The sequence below is a fragment of the Lonchura striata genome, chromosome 2 (genome assembly GCF_050655825.1).
Source record: "Lonchura striata isolate lonStrDom1 chromosome 2, ASM5065582v1, whole genome shotgun sequence".
Lineage (NCBI taxonomy): Eukaryota > Metazoa > Chordata > Aves > Passeriformes > Estrildidae > Lonchura > Lonchura striata.
In genome coordinates this window covers 33,592,501-33,609,428 of record NC_140704.1, presented here as the reverse complement: position 1 = coordinate 33,609,428, position 16,928 = coordinate 33,592,501, and the positions used below count along the sequence as shown (strand labels likewise).

Sequence of the window (16,928 nt, the reverse complement as noted above, 5' to 3'; positions counted from 1 at the left end):
TTAAGTGAGGGTCTGGACACGAGAGAGTTCAATGTCTGTGCCAGACAGGGAGGATGGAGCACATCTTTCAAAGTTGCCTGTGGGGATTTCAGAGTGTTCCAAGCCTGCTAGCCAGAAAACATGCTTTAGAGCTGATCACTGCCAGGTTTTCTCTTTTCTTGTCTCCTAAACTTGCACTAAGTAGTTTGATAGAGTCTGGCTTGCTTAAAACCGTGGTCAGGCACAATGGGCAGGAGCAGTGAACAGCATGGTATCTGTAGTGGCTGTGTTCAGGTGTTGAGCTACTGTGTCTGTAGGACAGTGTTGAAGGTAAGATGTTGTCTGCCTTTGTTGCATACTGCTCTCTATAACTGAGTTATTTCTTGAGCTTGAGATATTTCATTTTCACACCTTGGTTTCCTTTTCTTTATCCTTTTCTGGCAATAAATGCATGCAGCAGAAGAGGACCCTCATTCTAATTGTCTCTGAATGACTGAAAATCAGCAGAACTGCAGTTCTATATGACTGCATTCAGACTAGAGTGAAAAGGGAAACAGATGTTCACAACTGAGATCTTGAAAGAAAGCTCTTGGAGTGTTTGGATGGATGGCGGAAACCACAGAAATAACAATGTTCCAATTTCTGTATAAGTGCAAAATGGTAAACAGGGCTTACAGTCTGGAAATATAAAATGTGTTTTTCAGGCTGATGTGGGCTGTAATTCCTGTCAGCTGAGGTGGCCCTTCAGAATTTCATTTGCAGTTATGTGTTTTGCAGAAGAACGTCTTTCCTCAAAAGCTGAAGTGCCAAGCAATGAGAGCCAGGAGGAAGTTACCACTGTTTCAGGTAATTAAAACCTTTCCTCTTTATTTTGTGTATGCACTTTTTTTATACCTTTATTTTCTTCTCTCTTCCATTTGGTGTTTTAAAATAATGTTTTTCTAGCTCTGTAAAACTGTCTTTTTTTACCTGGGTATATGATGGCAGCAAAACTGCTTAAGCACCACTTAGGATGCATGAAAACCACTTGAGAAGGATTTATAAAGTAAGCCAATTTATACAAGGTATTCCTTCCTGAATTACTTTGTAATGACTCAATTAGCTTTCATTTCTGCACAAAGGAGATTTAGATGCATAAATTAGCTTATCATCATTGAGGAAGTGTCACTGCTAAAGGACAGTTTATAGATACAACATGCAGTTGCTGTCAAACCTATAAGAATGTAATATAGACATCTGTGTATACTTTGTGCTTGAGCAGAACAGACTTCTGCCATTCAGAGACTAACAGGGGACAACAAGTTGCCCAAGGGACTGGCAATGTAGACGTCTCTGAAAAGGTCAACTTGACACAGGCTCTGACAATCGACCCAAAGCTCTGTCTTCTTTGATAAAAATCAGATAAACTTAAGACCACTAATTGATCTGCAGCCTGTTTAAATGTTGGCCATGCATATCTTCATTGCATATGATTACCAGAGAAAGCAAATGAATCAGGTAAGAAATGCCAGAGTCCAGTGACAGCAGCATAAAAATTGGAAAAGGACACAAATGCCCAGAAAGGCTGTGAAGGATATTCTCTCAGCTTTAGCTTGGCAAAGCGCCCCTGTGCTAATTATCTCTGGGACTGGAAAAATAACTCTATGCACCATGAAAAGCCACACAGCCAGGCAACTTTTCTTGATAGAAAGGTATTTCCAGTTATGCTTAAAAACAATATATTTTTGTACTTCAAGGGCACAGACCTTTAGATAAACTATTGGTGATTTGACACAGCAAGTAGAGAAGACTCGCTTCTTATCAGACCTTACACCTTTCTGAGATCTGCTGCATTGTAACTGTGACCTGCACTGACATGCAGTCTGGCTCTCCTTCCCCCATTGTACATAATACACATAATTTTTCAGGGCTGTCAAGGAAGGGGTGGACAAGAAGAGTTCCTTTAGGAAGTAGCTCTGCAGTGCTCTTCCTGTTGCAACATGTGGAGAGGAAACAGAGGCCTGATTTCCTGACCCGTATAGGAAAGCAGGAACAGGTTGCTGTGAGGAGTTTTGGGTTGATTTTCTTGGAAAGGAAACAAGCGCCAAGCCATCAGATGCTGTTAGCATTGTGCTGTGCTAAAAACATGTGTAAAAAAACATGACTCATTACAACCTTAATATTTAGTACTCATTTAGACATCACTGTAATTATAAGTGTATTGTCATAATGGAGCATGGGGTCAATCCAATTATAAAGTTGCCAACAGCATTTTTTTCCCTAATGTACCTTCCTGAAGTTCTAATTTGCCATACTTTTAAAAAACCAAAACCTTAGCATCTGCATTTTTGAAAAAAATGTAATTGTTATGGGAACAGCCTTATCAGTCTTATTAGTATTTGTGTAATGTCATTGAAAATACCACAGCAGTTCCCCCCAGATGTCAGGTTCATTTCAAGCAATAGTTTTGTGATCTGATCTTACATAGTTCACTATTTAACACTGGAAATTTGTTTGACTTTTAGGGCTGAGTTGACATGAGTATTTCTGATAGGCATCACATCATACATACCTGACATGACTTGAGAGTATTTTATGATTTTCTACACAAACAGTGCATACATTCTTAAGTTTAATTTATTGCTTACCTTTACTAAACCTGAACTCAGAGAAAATATTGTGCAAATTGTCTGTGAGCTCAAGCTGATTAGTGCAAAATTTTTTTCTTTTTTTTCCTACTCTTTTCTTGCCCTAACATATTTCTACTTCAATTAACTTTCAGACTCGAGTTCTTTTTATTCTGTTCTACTTGGTGCTGACGCTCGCTGCTGGATAGCTTTGCATTAATTGCTAGGGACCTAGTCATTTTAAAAACACCAAAGCACTGAAGAGCTTGAGTTGTATAATATGGCTTAATGGGTCTTTTTTGTTATGACTGTCTACCCATTATCATTTCCACAATCACTATTTCAGTGTCTTTTTTTTTTCCTTTATCAGTGTAAATGTGTTGATTTTAGGATAACTAAGGAACAGAAGAAGGGGAATGAGAAAGATTAAACCAAACATCTTCAAATAGATTAGAGTTTGAGTCCAAATAAATATCCTACAGTTGTCTTGCCCTTATTTTGTAACTTTTCTGGCCTGTGGGATAAAGGGCAAGTAAGTAACAGGCATTTTCTGAAGTTTAGGACATCATCAGAACAAAAAACTGGATTCTTTAACAGGGTTTGTCTTGTTCAGTGGTTGAGATGTAAAAACGAGAGTCTATATCACTTCTGTAAGACACTCATTCTGGTAGCATTAATTTTGAGCTTCAGCTGTACCTCCATTTTTAAGCCTCCACTTTGGTAAACATTGAGCACATCATTACCAAAAGGGGCTACAGTATGTCTTTTTCAAATGTTGTTAAATAATCTTCAAATCTGATACTATTTACTTTTGAAAAATCTTACCAAGAGTTGAGCAACATGATTTAGAATGGCAAGCTGTTTAATATACTAGGCAAGGAATGTGCAAGCAAATAATAAAACTACTGACTCTAAATCACTACCATAGTAGGGTTTGCTAACTTACATGCCATCAATGTTAAAATAGATGACTGAGGGAAATCAGGCACAATTGCATTTATCCTAATATTTTATGTAGTGCATTTTCATATTTAGGTTGTAATTCCTGATTCTGTTTTGGTCAGTTCAGTGTTCTGTCAGGTTTGTGCTCAGAAATGGGAATTGTAAAAACTGTCACAATGTAGGGGGCAGAAATTAAACACCCTGCAGTTAGATTGCCTTAGGCTGCAGTGGGACAGTACACTTAAATCCCTTTGAAATATGTACTATTAATCTGTTTTTCAAGTTGTGGTGTGGTTTGGTTTTTCTTTTCTGTCTATTGTGGTTGTTAGGAGATTATTATAATTTTTCCCCCTTGAGCAATTCATGGGCATTCCTAAGTTTTAAATAGTCTAGTATTTGAGATACATGCTTGAGTGATAAATTTTCAGATTTTTTTTTTTTACCTGAACTGTTCACCTTCTTCAAGCATGTTTTGTCAGATACCAGTATTTTTCAGTGAAATAAGCAGTTTGAGACTACTGTCACAGAGGCTGGCAACCATTGGCTTTTGAGCTGTCAAAATAACTCTGAGGTGTTTCCATCTGAATATTGAACAAAAATATCCATTGTTCCTACTGCCATTACTATAAAAGCAGAGATGGCTGAAGTAAACCATGAGGAATTATTTTTGGAAAAGTATTGATAACTATTGGATAATAGCTGTTGATAACTATTAGATAGTAGATTTCATCCAGGTAACTGTCCTGAAATAGAAGAAATATTTTCTGGAGAAACAATCTAGCCAAAATCCTATTCACCCACTTCTTGGGATTGGTACTCTTCAAAACAGTGGGTATGTAAAATCAAATTGCTTTCTGCCCTCAGCTACACACTTAATGCTTTTTTATTGTGTCTTATTTGTATTTGTGGCCAAGTGACCATTCCTTAAAAATGCAACACATTTCAGTTTAGCAATTATGTCATCATAGTATTTTTAAGGCATGCAAGATTTTGAAGAAAATCGCATGCCTTAAAATTCTTGTTTGAGAATACTGTGTAATTGTAACAGATTAACACCAGCAAATCAATAACTTTTGAACTGTAATTAGTATATAAGTTCTTGATGCTAAATCCATCTGTTTTCAGGTACTTACATGTGTTTAAGAAGCTTCATATTATTTCACTGCCATATAAATACCAAATTCCTTTGCTCAGACCTCCTGGTTTTGTTTTATGCCACTCTTCAGCAGCAATAAAAGGAAATTTGTCAAGGTCTTCTCAAACTGAAAGGGACCAAAGTAAGAATGAGTGGGCTTGTGTTTTGCAGAGGTTTTTGCAGGCTTTTTTTTTTTTTCTTCATTCTACACCTCTGTTTGTAAGCACTATGAATCATTTTATGAAGCCCTTTTCACTTGAGGTGTATAAAGTCTGAAGTTATATTTATAACTGTCTTTTATGTATAGATAGTTACCCTTATAGAATTTGGAGAAGCCTGTGCTGATGAGCATGAGAGGGGATTTCAGATTTGAAATTAACACTTCTTGAAAGACCAGCATAGTGGTTCACAAACTTACATTACCACTTTCTTTCCATGTTTTTTGTTTCTGTGTTCCTCGAATACTGGTATATATTTTTCTGAAAAGTGTGGCTTTCTGATTTAAACAACCCTATCTTATGTTGAATTCACAAATGAGGGTACAGAGACATGGTGAGTCTTTGGTCTGTATCTTCACTGTTGCAATAAGCTTGTTTTAAAATGCATCTTTAAAACTTAATTAAATGCTCATGATGGACATAAAAGGAGAGACATGTCTTACCTGCTGTTGGGTCTCTTCTGTTGCAACTCACTTTAGTGTTAACAGGAATTACTTGAGGCACATAAAGGTAAGAGCAGAGCTCAAAGTGGTAAAGGTCAGTGTGAAAAGTCATGATTTCTTCCAGTGATGTTCTGAAGAAGTAAAAGTCCTGAGTAATGTATTTTAAACAAAATCAATAAGCCAACTGATGAAAGACTTGAGAGGTGGGATATACCAAAATAGTTATTTTAATTTTTTTCTAATGTGGGCTTATGTTATTGTTTGTGACACAGAGTTGGGAAGCATGATCAGTACAGTAAGAAAAGACCAAGGAGAGATTCTGATTTAATATTTATCACAAATTAATTTTGTGCTAACCTGTATTACTGTTTACAATTGTCTAATGCTAAATTGGTGAATAATAAGGTGAAAAATAGGAAGGACCAAAAATTCAGGGGTGCAACATTTCAAACTGATTATGCCTTAATGTTAAAATGTCTGTGCATTTTAAAATAACCAAATCTCTTATTTCTGAATGATTGTGAGCTTTCATGTGGGTATTAATTATTGCTTTTGGGGTGATGACAGAAGATTTTGGGCCCTAGCAGCCAGAACGCCCCCTAGTGCTACGCAGTGAATCGTAGCTCCTAATCACCAGTTTATGGAAAATTAAATGGTGGATGACTGGCATAGCAGCTTTGAATTGAAGGTTGTGAATATTTAGCCTTATGACAGTATTGCCACTCAAACAAGATAGCACAGAACACAGGCTGAAATGGAGAAAGAGAAAATAAGCTCTTCTTGCTCATACAAAGAATATTAAAATTCAAATCAAAGTATTTGCCAAAATAGAGAAGAACACAAGTTGAATACCACTATTATTTTATGTTGTGATGCTTTCTATCTCCTGATACTTGGTATTTTAGCAGGGTTTTTTGGTAATAAAATGAACCAATCATGGTTAAATTGTAAACTATAAATAATGGTGTAGGGTGCTAATGACATGCAAATGTAACTGGTGTATGTTGGAATAACCAGCAAGCCTGCAGTTCAAGGATCATATAACAAAACTAAGATGACAGCTTTGATCTAGCCAGTTCAGTGATATTTATGTTATCAGAATTAGAAGATAGCTTTCCAGTGATGTAAATTATTAGTACATATACATTCTGTCTGGTTAGTGTATACATAATGTAACCGGTCATCTTAGTGGTATTGCTTACATTCTTTTTGCATTAACTCATCACACTCCATTCTCATGGAATTAAAAACAGGAAATAGTTTGCAGTGCAACAGAAGCACCCAGTGTATTTAACTGTGTGTGAGCGCTGTGTTTCAATAGATGTACTCTGTATTGTAAATGTATGACAAAGCATTTATTACTGTGTTATTGCCGTATTACAGAGCAAAGAGTGCTAAATAATCAATCAGTTAATGGTCTGTATGGCAGCTTGAACACAGCACATCCATTGTGCTTATGCTGTTAGAAGGATGAGTTTATGACTGTAGTGTAGTTGCACATTTAGCCAGGGCTTAATGTCCTAAACTGGAGCTGACACAAATATTTTTGAAATGCAGCTTCAGCAACAGTTTCCAAGTTCTCCAATATTTCAGAAGGAAGAATCAAGGATTATCTCAGAGAGTCTCAGAGAAGCTATTTAATTTTGTTGGAATAGGAGAGAGAGGGGGAGTGTATCACAAAATACTTTAGCTTCCTTTCACTGATCGTTATTAATTATATTCTAGCAGTTTTATCAGTTTCAAGTTTGGATACATATATGGCTTGCTAGAAATATACTGGCAGAGGAAAAATAGCTGCTTTAAGTTGCAGCTTTGAAAAATGCTTTGAAAACCTGTAGCTGCATGTCTCTCAGTGATGCAGCTTGCCAGTGAAGGGCTTGCACATTAAATTTATTTTTCACTTGCTTTCATGGCAGGAAGGAGATCTTCTGAAAAGAGGAATAAGAAATGTGTGCTAATAAATTACTTTGTACTATTTGAAGATTTAAAGAGTAACTTTAGTTATCCTCAGTCTTGGTTGTTTTATAATTAGGTGCTGTTTTCTTTGCAGATAGCGAAAATACCGATTATGCCAATTTCTATCAAGGTTTGTGGGACTGCACAGGAGATGAAAGTGATGAGTTGACATTTAAACGTGGTGATGTTATCTACATTATCAGCAAGGTATGAGACACTGCTGGGGCTACATGGTTGTAAAAAGAGCCATGGCACAAGGGCACATTCCCACAGTTCTGTGGGGGGAAATTGGCACTCCCTTTCAGATCCTTTGTCTGCAATCAGATAGCCACTGCAATTAATTATTTTGTCAAATGAACTATAATCACAATTAAAACATAGCCATGTAACAGGAATTAACTTTAAAGCATGTTTATTTACATGTTAGATCTTGGCTACCATTTGTTAACGGACTTAACAGGAGACAATGTACTTTCTGCTTGTAGAAGTTAACCTTGTAGAATTTTAAGTTATCTTGTATGTTATGTTTTTTGTTTCCTGTTTTATATTCCTGACTCTGCTGATTCTGACTTTTTTGGGATCTTGCTACAGAAGATGGTTTGTTTTTTGAACTATGCTTTCATCTTTGTATGTATATTGTTATTGTTCTGAGAGCTCAGATTGCAAATTTGTTTGCGCTGACAGATTTGGACATTTTTTACTACATTTCTGTTTGCAGAGCAAATGAGAAATATAATTTCTCTCATCTGAATTGGCATCAAATAGTAAAGCGATGAAGTTTTATTCTATGTTAATGTTGGTTAATTTTCAGATTTTTCCTTGACCTCCCCAACAAAACCAAAACCTCTGTTAAAATTTATATCTTGTAGTCCATTGAAGTCTACTTCTGAACAATTAATCAGAGGAAATTTGTTTTCCCCACATATTAGAAAAAAAAAAAAAGCTGAGCTTTTAAAGTTCTCAATGAAAAAAACTGTATCAAATATGTGTCTATATAATTGCTGTTCAGTGTAATTAGTACAAAAAACATTGTAGGTCATTGAAACACAAGTAGGGGTGCATGAAAGGTAAAGACATCTGTTTGTCCTAGTTTCAAATTAAGTTTTGTCACAATTGCTTTAAATCTTCTGTGATACCTTTAACTACATTTCTGGATAATAAATGTAACAGCTTCTGTTTTAAATAAATTTAAGATTTATGGATAGAAGGATAGTCCTATATAAAAATATAGAAGATGTATTACTAATATTAATTTGACCATGTATGTCTTTTGAGGTATTTCATTGTCACTTAAACTAATAACTGAATTGCATTACTAAAGGCTGAATAAAGCTTGTGGATTGGGCAAATATTCAAGCAGTTATTCAGCACTGAAGAATTGGACTAATTTAAAATAACCACCTCTTTCCCCTCTCGCTCCCCACAAAAAGCCCAGGAGTGAATGGATTCCACTGTATGAGTTTGGCCTCTTTGTAGGTTGTGCTCTTCGAGTACATTATGGCGACTATAAAATCTTAATCTTCAGCTTGTAGGTGAAAAAAATTGTTTGCTACTCCTTCCCCAAAAGAGTGAGAAATTTAATTTAAAAAATGGAGCAAAATAGAAAAACAGTAGCTTAAGCTGTCCTCTGTATATCAACAGTCCTCTTGCCATGCTGTGATTAATCCATAATCGGTCCTTGAAGCAGGCTTGCTGCTGCTCCAGATATATAGAGCCTCTCTCTGTTGGAATGATTTCTACTCCAAAATACAACCCAGAAAATTCAGCCCTGTTTCGCTTAAAGATTGTTACAGCTTTTTCAGAAAAATGAGTGTTGGCCACTACTGTCAGCTTGGAATTTAGGGTCCTTGGAGGGGAAAGTGCCAGAGAATTATCTATCTTAACCCTCCACTTGATTCAGTTCCAAGGTCTAATCATTTATGAGCTCTTTGTCTGGTAAGTGAAAATATAACCAAAGGAAAAGTGAGCCTAACTATCCCGAAGTGGGTCAAGACTTTTCTTCTAAAATATTTCCTTATCCACTACATTAATACTTGGATTTTGTGGCAGTCGGCAGGAATCTTAGGCAATTTTTTTATTTTTTCACACCATCTAGTGGTTGAAAATGAGAGATGCAGGTACTGACAGGGGGGAGATGTGTATGCATCCAAAATGGTGTCATAAATTCAGCTTCAGCTGAACCTAGCTGTGGCTTTATTGCCTTTCTATCATATGTCAGCCAGGAACATTACTCTTGAAAATCACATTTTGCTGATAAGGAAGTAAGTACGGGTATAGCCATGTTGTAGTAGGAAGGGTGAAGCATTAACAAAATATCGAGCATATTTGTGCAACATGTAATAGTTCTTTGTTTTACAGTGAAATATAAATGGTATAGCCTGCTCTGATGAACGTGATAAGATAGATATTCATCTCTCCCAGCAACAGTTATACCAAAGCAATACATTTTTACCAGCTTTTCTCATGCCCGTATAGAAATCAGGGGGAAAGCATTATTTGTTTGCAAGAAATGAGATCATTAGTATAACAGAAGTAATTTTGAACTATTTTAGCAAATTTGGGCATTTATAGAATTTAAATAAAGCAAGAGGAGCAGTATATTACATGTAAGTTTTTAGGGAAATGTCTTTTAGCCAAATGAGCATAGTTTCAGTTTGGCAGTGTTTACTTCCTAAAATAGCTAAGTATTATGCAAAGACAAATCCCCAGAATTTGATTTTAAATGAGCATCAAAACTCAGTTATTGCAGTGAGCATGAGCTCACACTCTGACAAGCAAGATATCTATGCCCGACGAGTGTAGTTACTGTAGAAAAGCATATTTTTCTTGTTTTAAAGGTGTATTCAAAAACTAAGCTATTTTATAAATATTTATATCAGTTGTGGCTTTTGTGTGGCAGCAGTCCTCTGGACTTTTACAAAAAACCCCCAAAGCCTCACAACTTCTTCCTAGGTTTTTCTCTCAGGTTTCCCTTAAAAGTTGAGTTTTTAATGGAAGCAGAATTAACAGAACTATCACAATAGTACTTGTTAACTTTATTTAAAAACATAGTTAACATTTCAGATTAATTGATCAATGTATTTGTACAGATATACTATTACTAGTATTTTAATTTATAATATTCTTGTATATTCAAGTGTTTTTATCACTTATGCCATGAATGTGATGTGAACTTTCAGAAATCTATATACCCTTATTCCATTTTGTAATGAAAAAATATAGCTGTACTGATAAAGAGACTTGTTAATAACATTTCTTAGTTAATATTGACTGTTAGAAATGCAATACTTTGTAGTCTTCTTTTCTAAAAGGATGATTGCTCTTAACTCCTGCTCATTTATGGGCTTGCCTTTGCTTTCAACCCTATGTGATAAATGAGAAAACAGACCATAGTATAGCAATCATTTTTATAAATCTTCCATAGCTCTACTCAAGAAATCAATTTCCAGAAACAATGATAACTATGGATAGAGGTAGTTCTATTTTTTTTCCTAAGTTTTGTATGCACAATTTATGCAAGTGCAACACTTGCATTACTTGTTCATTTGCTTTAGGTGTGTGCTTTGTGTTATGAAGTTCCATAACATGTTATGAGGTTCCAGTTTCATCAGCCAAATGCAAGTAATAGTGAAAATTTACCTCAATCTGTTAGTGGGAACCTGCTTAGTAGACATTTCTTTGCATTAAACTAATTTAATATACTTCTTATTTATATTTGTATTAAAATAGCAAATACTTTAAAATCAGAAATTATATCTTAAATGGAATTCTTCTTGTTATTATTTCATTGCACACCAGTGGTGCTCAATCTGGTATTTATAATTCATGGAAACCTCATCTATGACAACCTTTTGCTCAAGAATTTCTCATGAAAGTAGAGTGTTAACTTGGTGCTTAGATTACCCTATATTCAGCAGTTGTAGGTTTCATGTGTGGCAGATTTTTGTTCTTTCAATACAATAAATGTTAAAATGCTCACATCTCAACCTGTATTTTTTGCCTAGTAAAAAAACAAAGAATCTCCACAGCTCGGGTTACTGCTTATGAAATAAAAGTACAACTTAACCATGCAGCTATTTCAGAATCACTGTGAACATTTAGTTCTCTATCTGTATAATCTTAATCAAATATATTTATTCAGTATTTTGTCTAAAAGATATGAAAGACACACTAAAATCCTGAGTATTTTATTTTTTCAGGTTGTTTTCTGGCTGATCATACTGAGATGCATAATTTCTATTCCATGGCCATACTTCCTATGGCTCCTCCTCTAGCAAACAGGGAGTACAACTAGGAGCAGATCTGCAGAGTAAAACACTTACTGCTTGAGCCCTGGTGTCCACACCACACTTTTTCAAAGCTTTTGGATGTCCAAGGAGGTCTAGTCTGGTTTTTTGGAATGAGAACACATTAATGGTTGGAGCATGTTAAAGTACATCTTTCATTTTAGCTTCATCTGAAATATATGTAGTGCTCTGAGGCTGTGTGAAGGCAGCCAGTGGCTGGAAGGTGGGAGCTTTGGGAGATTCACTTCAGTGGAATGCTTCTGATCAAAATTAAAATGCAATACTCAGTTATACATTACCCCCTTCCTGGTTTGCTTAGTTTTCATCCTTATGGGTGGGGACAGGAGAACAATAAATATATGTCTAAAGACAATAGTGAAAGGCTTTAAACAGAAGTTTGGTTACAACTAAAGCCAAGTGACTCTAGCTTTGTTGATTTACATACTGATAATATGTAATACTGATAATATGATAATATGTAAGCCTTTACCTATCAGATTAGAAGAAAAGTTGGCACCGTGTTATCTAATGGAAAATAAAATGGCCTTCCTATTGTTCCAGGGTGTTTGCTGGGGGCAATTTTGGTTCAGAACTCAGTCTGCTTACAGTGATTTATATTGGAAGTCTTTAATTGCTATATATTTTCTCTCATGTCATTGTGGGAAATAAAACCTAATAATGCAACCATACAATAAATTTAGTGCTTATATTTTAAAAGATGACCACTTTATTGCTGTCTTAAAACAACTCTACTACCTGTGAAGAAGTCTCATTCAGTTATTTAAGACATTTGTCATTCTCTGCTTTTAGAGAATATGCTGTTCTGTGCCAAAACTGCTCCCTAGTTGATAGTGTATCATTCAACAATTACACCAAAGGAAGTTCTAAAACTTTTTAGCTTTTTATTAATTTTCTGGATGAATTGGAGATGTTCTAAAATATTATCTTGCTAAAATTGCACCCTAGAATGTTCTTTGCAAGAAATATATCCCTGCTTCTGAATATATTTAGCTTGATAGTAGAGGTTACTTATTTTAACCCCAAACAAGGCTATAGATACAATTTGGTTTTAAAGTTTGCAGGTATTCAGCCCATGAGTTAGTATTACTCACAGTGCCACTAGAAGAAGGAAGGAGAAAAGTCTTGAATTCACATACTTTGGTTGTGGTTTTTTAAAATACAACTCCATTTTTTCCTTCAAGGCATTGAAACACAATGATATTTTTCAGCAAGTCTTTTTTAAAGCCAAACAAATAAAAAAACTCACCCCACAAACATGAAAAAACAAACCATATGTATTCAACAATGGAGACTAATTGCACAAGAACTAGATGTTCTCAACTTTTGCTGAAGTCAGTAGAAGTTTATATGGTGCAAAGCATCTGGAGAATCTCATATAGGCAGAGGAACTGTTCTAAAGGTAGCAACTGCTTTGGAAATCCTCAAATATAAATTTTTTTTCTTTTTTTGTATGTCAAAATATCAAAATTTTCTTCTGTAGAGGACTAAAATCTTGGATTTAAATTATATCTGTAGAAAACAGGGAGTGTATTGCTAACTATTGCATTTTCCCCAAGTACAAAAGGTTTTATGATCAGTGTCTCATGAAGTCATGGGTACCTAGACATCAGTGCAGTGAAACGGGTGGGATGGGGACAGGGAGAAGCATTTGCTCCCAGTGTGTTCCACTGGGAGCATTTAAGGAGCCTGATGGGACTTTTACCCCCTGCTATCTAGCATGCTGTACAGAGTGTTTTGCCAGCATGTTAAATGTTAAATCATAACTTGTTCCTTACTGACCTGTAAAATTACTTCACTTTGGTTAATAAATTTCTGCTGGGGAAAAAAAAAATCCACTCTATGCCAGTGGAAATACAGAAATATCTTAGAAAGCATTTCATAATTTGTTAAGGTTGTTGTTTCATATTATCTGGCATAATATATTCCACTGCCCTGGTGCTTGTCTTCCGGGGTGAGGGGGAGTTGTGGTGGCCCCCTCCTCCCTCCCTGGCCCTGCTAACATTGCCTGGTATGGCAAATGTGCTCCCTGTCACATGGCAGAGCGTGGCTGCACACTTGTGCATTCTCCTCATTGCAGGGCAGCTGGATCTGGCCCTGCCCCCCTCTCCCTATCCCTCTATTTGCCTTGGAGCAATTCATTTTGCAGTTATTGAATTTCTTTGGAGAGTTATTTTCATACAGCGAGCATCACAGCACCTCTGGATCTTGATAGCGTTTCTACATAAGGAGAAAGAAGCTTTGTGTTAGTAATTACCTAACATTGTCAGGAGCTGACTGCAGGCCTCTTTCTAGTGATAACAGAATAACCACATAATGTAGCTTTATAGCACATGATTAATAGAAAATAATTACACATCCTACAAAGGGATGCAATATTTCTTATAAATTGACTACAATGGTTTCCTGTAGATTAAAGGACTCTTCATTATTTTATCAGTCCTTCTGAAGTATAGTTGCTTGCCTATGTTAGCAGTGATATTAAGAGCTGAATGCAGTGAGGGATACCAGATGGTAAACCCAGTGGTACCTGAGATCTGGAGCTGATGCTTGCAAAAGCACAGTGTTTCCCAACTTTTTTTATTCTTATAAAACCCCTAACTATATTCATATCCTTCTGTATATTAATCCTTATTTTCCACAAATGTGGATCGCAGACTTTTCTTCTACACATTTTAAGCAGCAGTGATGGACATATAGACCTCACAACAGTAGTGTATTAATGAAATTATATTGCTGCAATGAAATTTATAATTGATAACATTAATAGAAACAATATATCAATTTGGGTTTTATGTGTGACTTCAAGAAAGGACTAGGGGGGCTGTTTATCTGCCTCACTAGTTAAGCACTCTTTCATGTTACTGAGGGTAGGAAGGAGGGGTTATGATTTTTAAAGAGAAATGTCTGTATTTATTTAAATCAGTTTAAAAGGGAGTGGTACCTAATTATTCTAAAACCAGATATTAAGGTTTTATGTTTGTGGTAGCCAGGTATCTGCATTATATTTTTGTTCAGACTTCTATAGACTGCAGATAGTTTAATTGGGATTCATCTTGCTCTTGAGAACCATGCAAAGAATAGTAATGTAAAGTAAAAACTTCTGTGCTGCAATATTGTCTGTATGGTATAATGGTTGCAGTGAATCCTTAAATTAGTTTACTAGTCTGTTACATCAACATTAATTTCATCTTCTCACTTAGCTTCGTGCCAGAGCAGTAAGTGGTATATTAATAAGTAGTAAAACCCAGAAAGTTTTCAAAACAGCAGCATGCTTTTAATTTTAATTTGAGTAATCTGAATTGTTTCTTTAAAAACAATTGTTTCCAAGTCCATGTAGTGTTGCTAAGTGGAACATTTTCAATGGATAATGTAATCCACAGTCTTTTTCTGTGCCATTTGTCATATGCAGTTTAATGACTGCTTAACTGAGCCACTTCCCTCATTTCATGTATTGTTTGTTTTTTTGGCTGATGTCTAGCAAAATCTGCTTAATCACTCTTGTCAGTCACTGTGCGAATTCCGTGTAGTAGCTTAAAATCTTTTGTTGCTTTCTCTTGGAGAGATTTATTGCTGAGATTCCAGTAGTATACGTGAATGCTGCTCCTTTCAGCAATTTCCCGCTTCAGTCTTGAAATCTAGTTTGTATATTTAAGCAGTGTATTGTGAGATAAAGTATAGATTTTTAAACAGGCTGATCTGGAAGATTATAAACCTCAGTGTCAGGGTATTGTTTTGCCTTTAAGTATTTGGGGTGTAATGTGAGGCCTCATGGGAAAGGTTATTAACTTGTGTGGAGAGCAGTGTGTACTGACGATCAGGTTCAGATACCTCTAGACTTTCAAGACCAAACCCATCCCCAACAGTCTGCTTTGCAGTGGAAGGGGGAAGAAGGTGGAATTATTTTTGCAGCTTTCTTGTTTGCACGTTCACATAACAAATGAAGGTTTTCCTGCTGTTTTTTAAGTGGATTTCCTTTAAATCACACTTACTGCAGTGCTTCATGCATAGTAGGATAGAATCTTTTACATTACCAATTAATTGTTAAACGAAGGAAGAAAGTGTTTAATTGAGGACTAATGTTCACCTTTCCACAATCAGGAAATACAAAACTGTGTGTGCTTGCATACAAACATTAAAAAAAAAAAAGGCAACGAAAAAATGCCCCCATGAAAGTGGGCCATCATAGTTAAGCATAGAGAGGGCTGAGTACACTAAGCACCTCATAGGACCCCAGAGAACTCTTGACCAGGCTAAATATTCCAGCAGAAAATCATTATAGCCCAGGATCTAATGAAATACCATTAACCCTTAAGCTCCATTTGGCTTATTTATAACCAAAAAACTTTACTACAGTTCAAAATAGTAGCTTCATCTCAGTAGGACTAGTAATTCAAAATTCTAGAGCCTTTTCCTCTTATCAGAAGGGCAGTGTAGCAGGAAGCAGATGCTGCTTATCAGAGATATCTGTGTATTTTGTATTTTACATATTTGTTCCAAAGTAATTTCTATCTTGCTAATCATTCAGTTTTGAGTATGATCTCTGTTTAATAATGCGTAATTTGTAACGGAATATATGTGAGTGTGCAATTCCAGCTGTTACAATTTATTGAACCATTGTTAGAATTGATTCTAAAAATATCTCATAGGAAAAAAAAAGTAAATTATATACAATAATTACATATCAGTATTACATTATTTTATTTTTACAATAATTATATACCACAATACCACAATACTCTTACTTAGGACTGCTTTTGGAAGATGTTATTTCTTTAAATGATTATAATTAATTTTGTTTCATATTTATCTCTCTAAGCCTAAACATATTTGAAACAGGAGTGCATTAGTCATCTGTCAGGAATATCTGCTGTAGAATTTTCTGCAAGCCTAAAGCAACAGTAGCTTTGTCCATAGAAAGATATTATGTATTAGTTCTATAGTGTTCCCTTCATATTTGAGTGAAGTAGTTTTTAAAATAAGTTGATGGTAGGTTTCTTAGAGTTTAGTTTGTGATATTAAAATAATCCCTGTTGATTGTTATATGTCAATATTATGGTATTAGATTTTAGTTGCAAAGACAAGGGTTTTGTATTTTTGATGAACAGAGGATAAGGAAGTCGGCTATTTTTAGTAGGTGTTAGAGAAGCGTGGCCATAATTAAGACATTTTCTTGAATACGCCTGGCCTTTTTAAAATTTACCTTCTGCCTTTGCTTAACTGCATGTGAATGCCTATAAAAAAAGAGAAAATGTTTTAATTTTCAGTTGAAATTATTATAACTGTATATAGGAGAAAGCATCCATAAGGAGTTGCATACAAAACTCTATTGCATTTATATCAGA

The 16,928-nt window shown here is 35.4% G+C and overlaps 1 protein-coding gene across 2 annotated transcripts in view; it reads left to right on the top strand.

Moving 5' to 3' along the window:
• SKAP2 (src kinase associated phosphoprotein 2) overlaps positions 1 to 16,928 on the top strand; it is a 118,682-nt gene that overhangs the window by 98,878 nt on the left and 2,876 nt on the right. The window contains exons 10-11 of one of the 2 annotated variants that reach the window (XM_021538198.4): positions 757 to 825; positions 7,374 to 7,486. In XM_021538198.4, the coding sequence (XP_021393873.2) occupies positions 757 to 825; positions 7,374 to 7,486 (182 nt within the window). Of the gene's footprint in view, positions 1 to 756; positions 826 to 7,355; positions 7,487 to 16,928 lie in introns of both variants that reach the window. The other variant, XM_085568245.1, reaches the window with a different exon arrangement.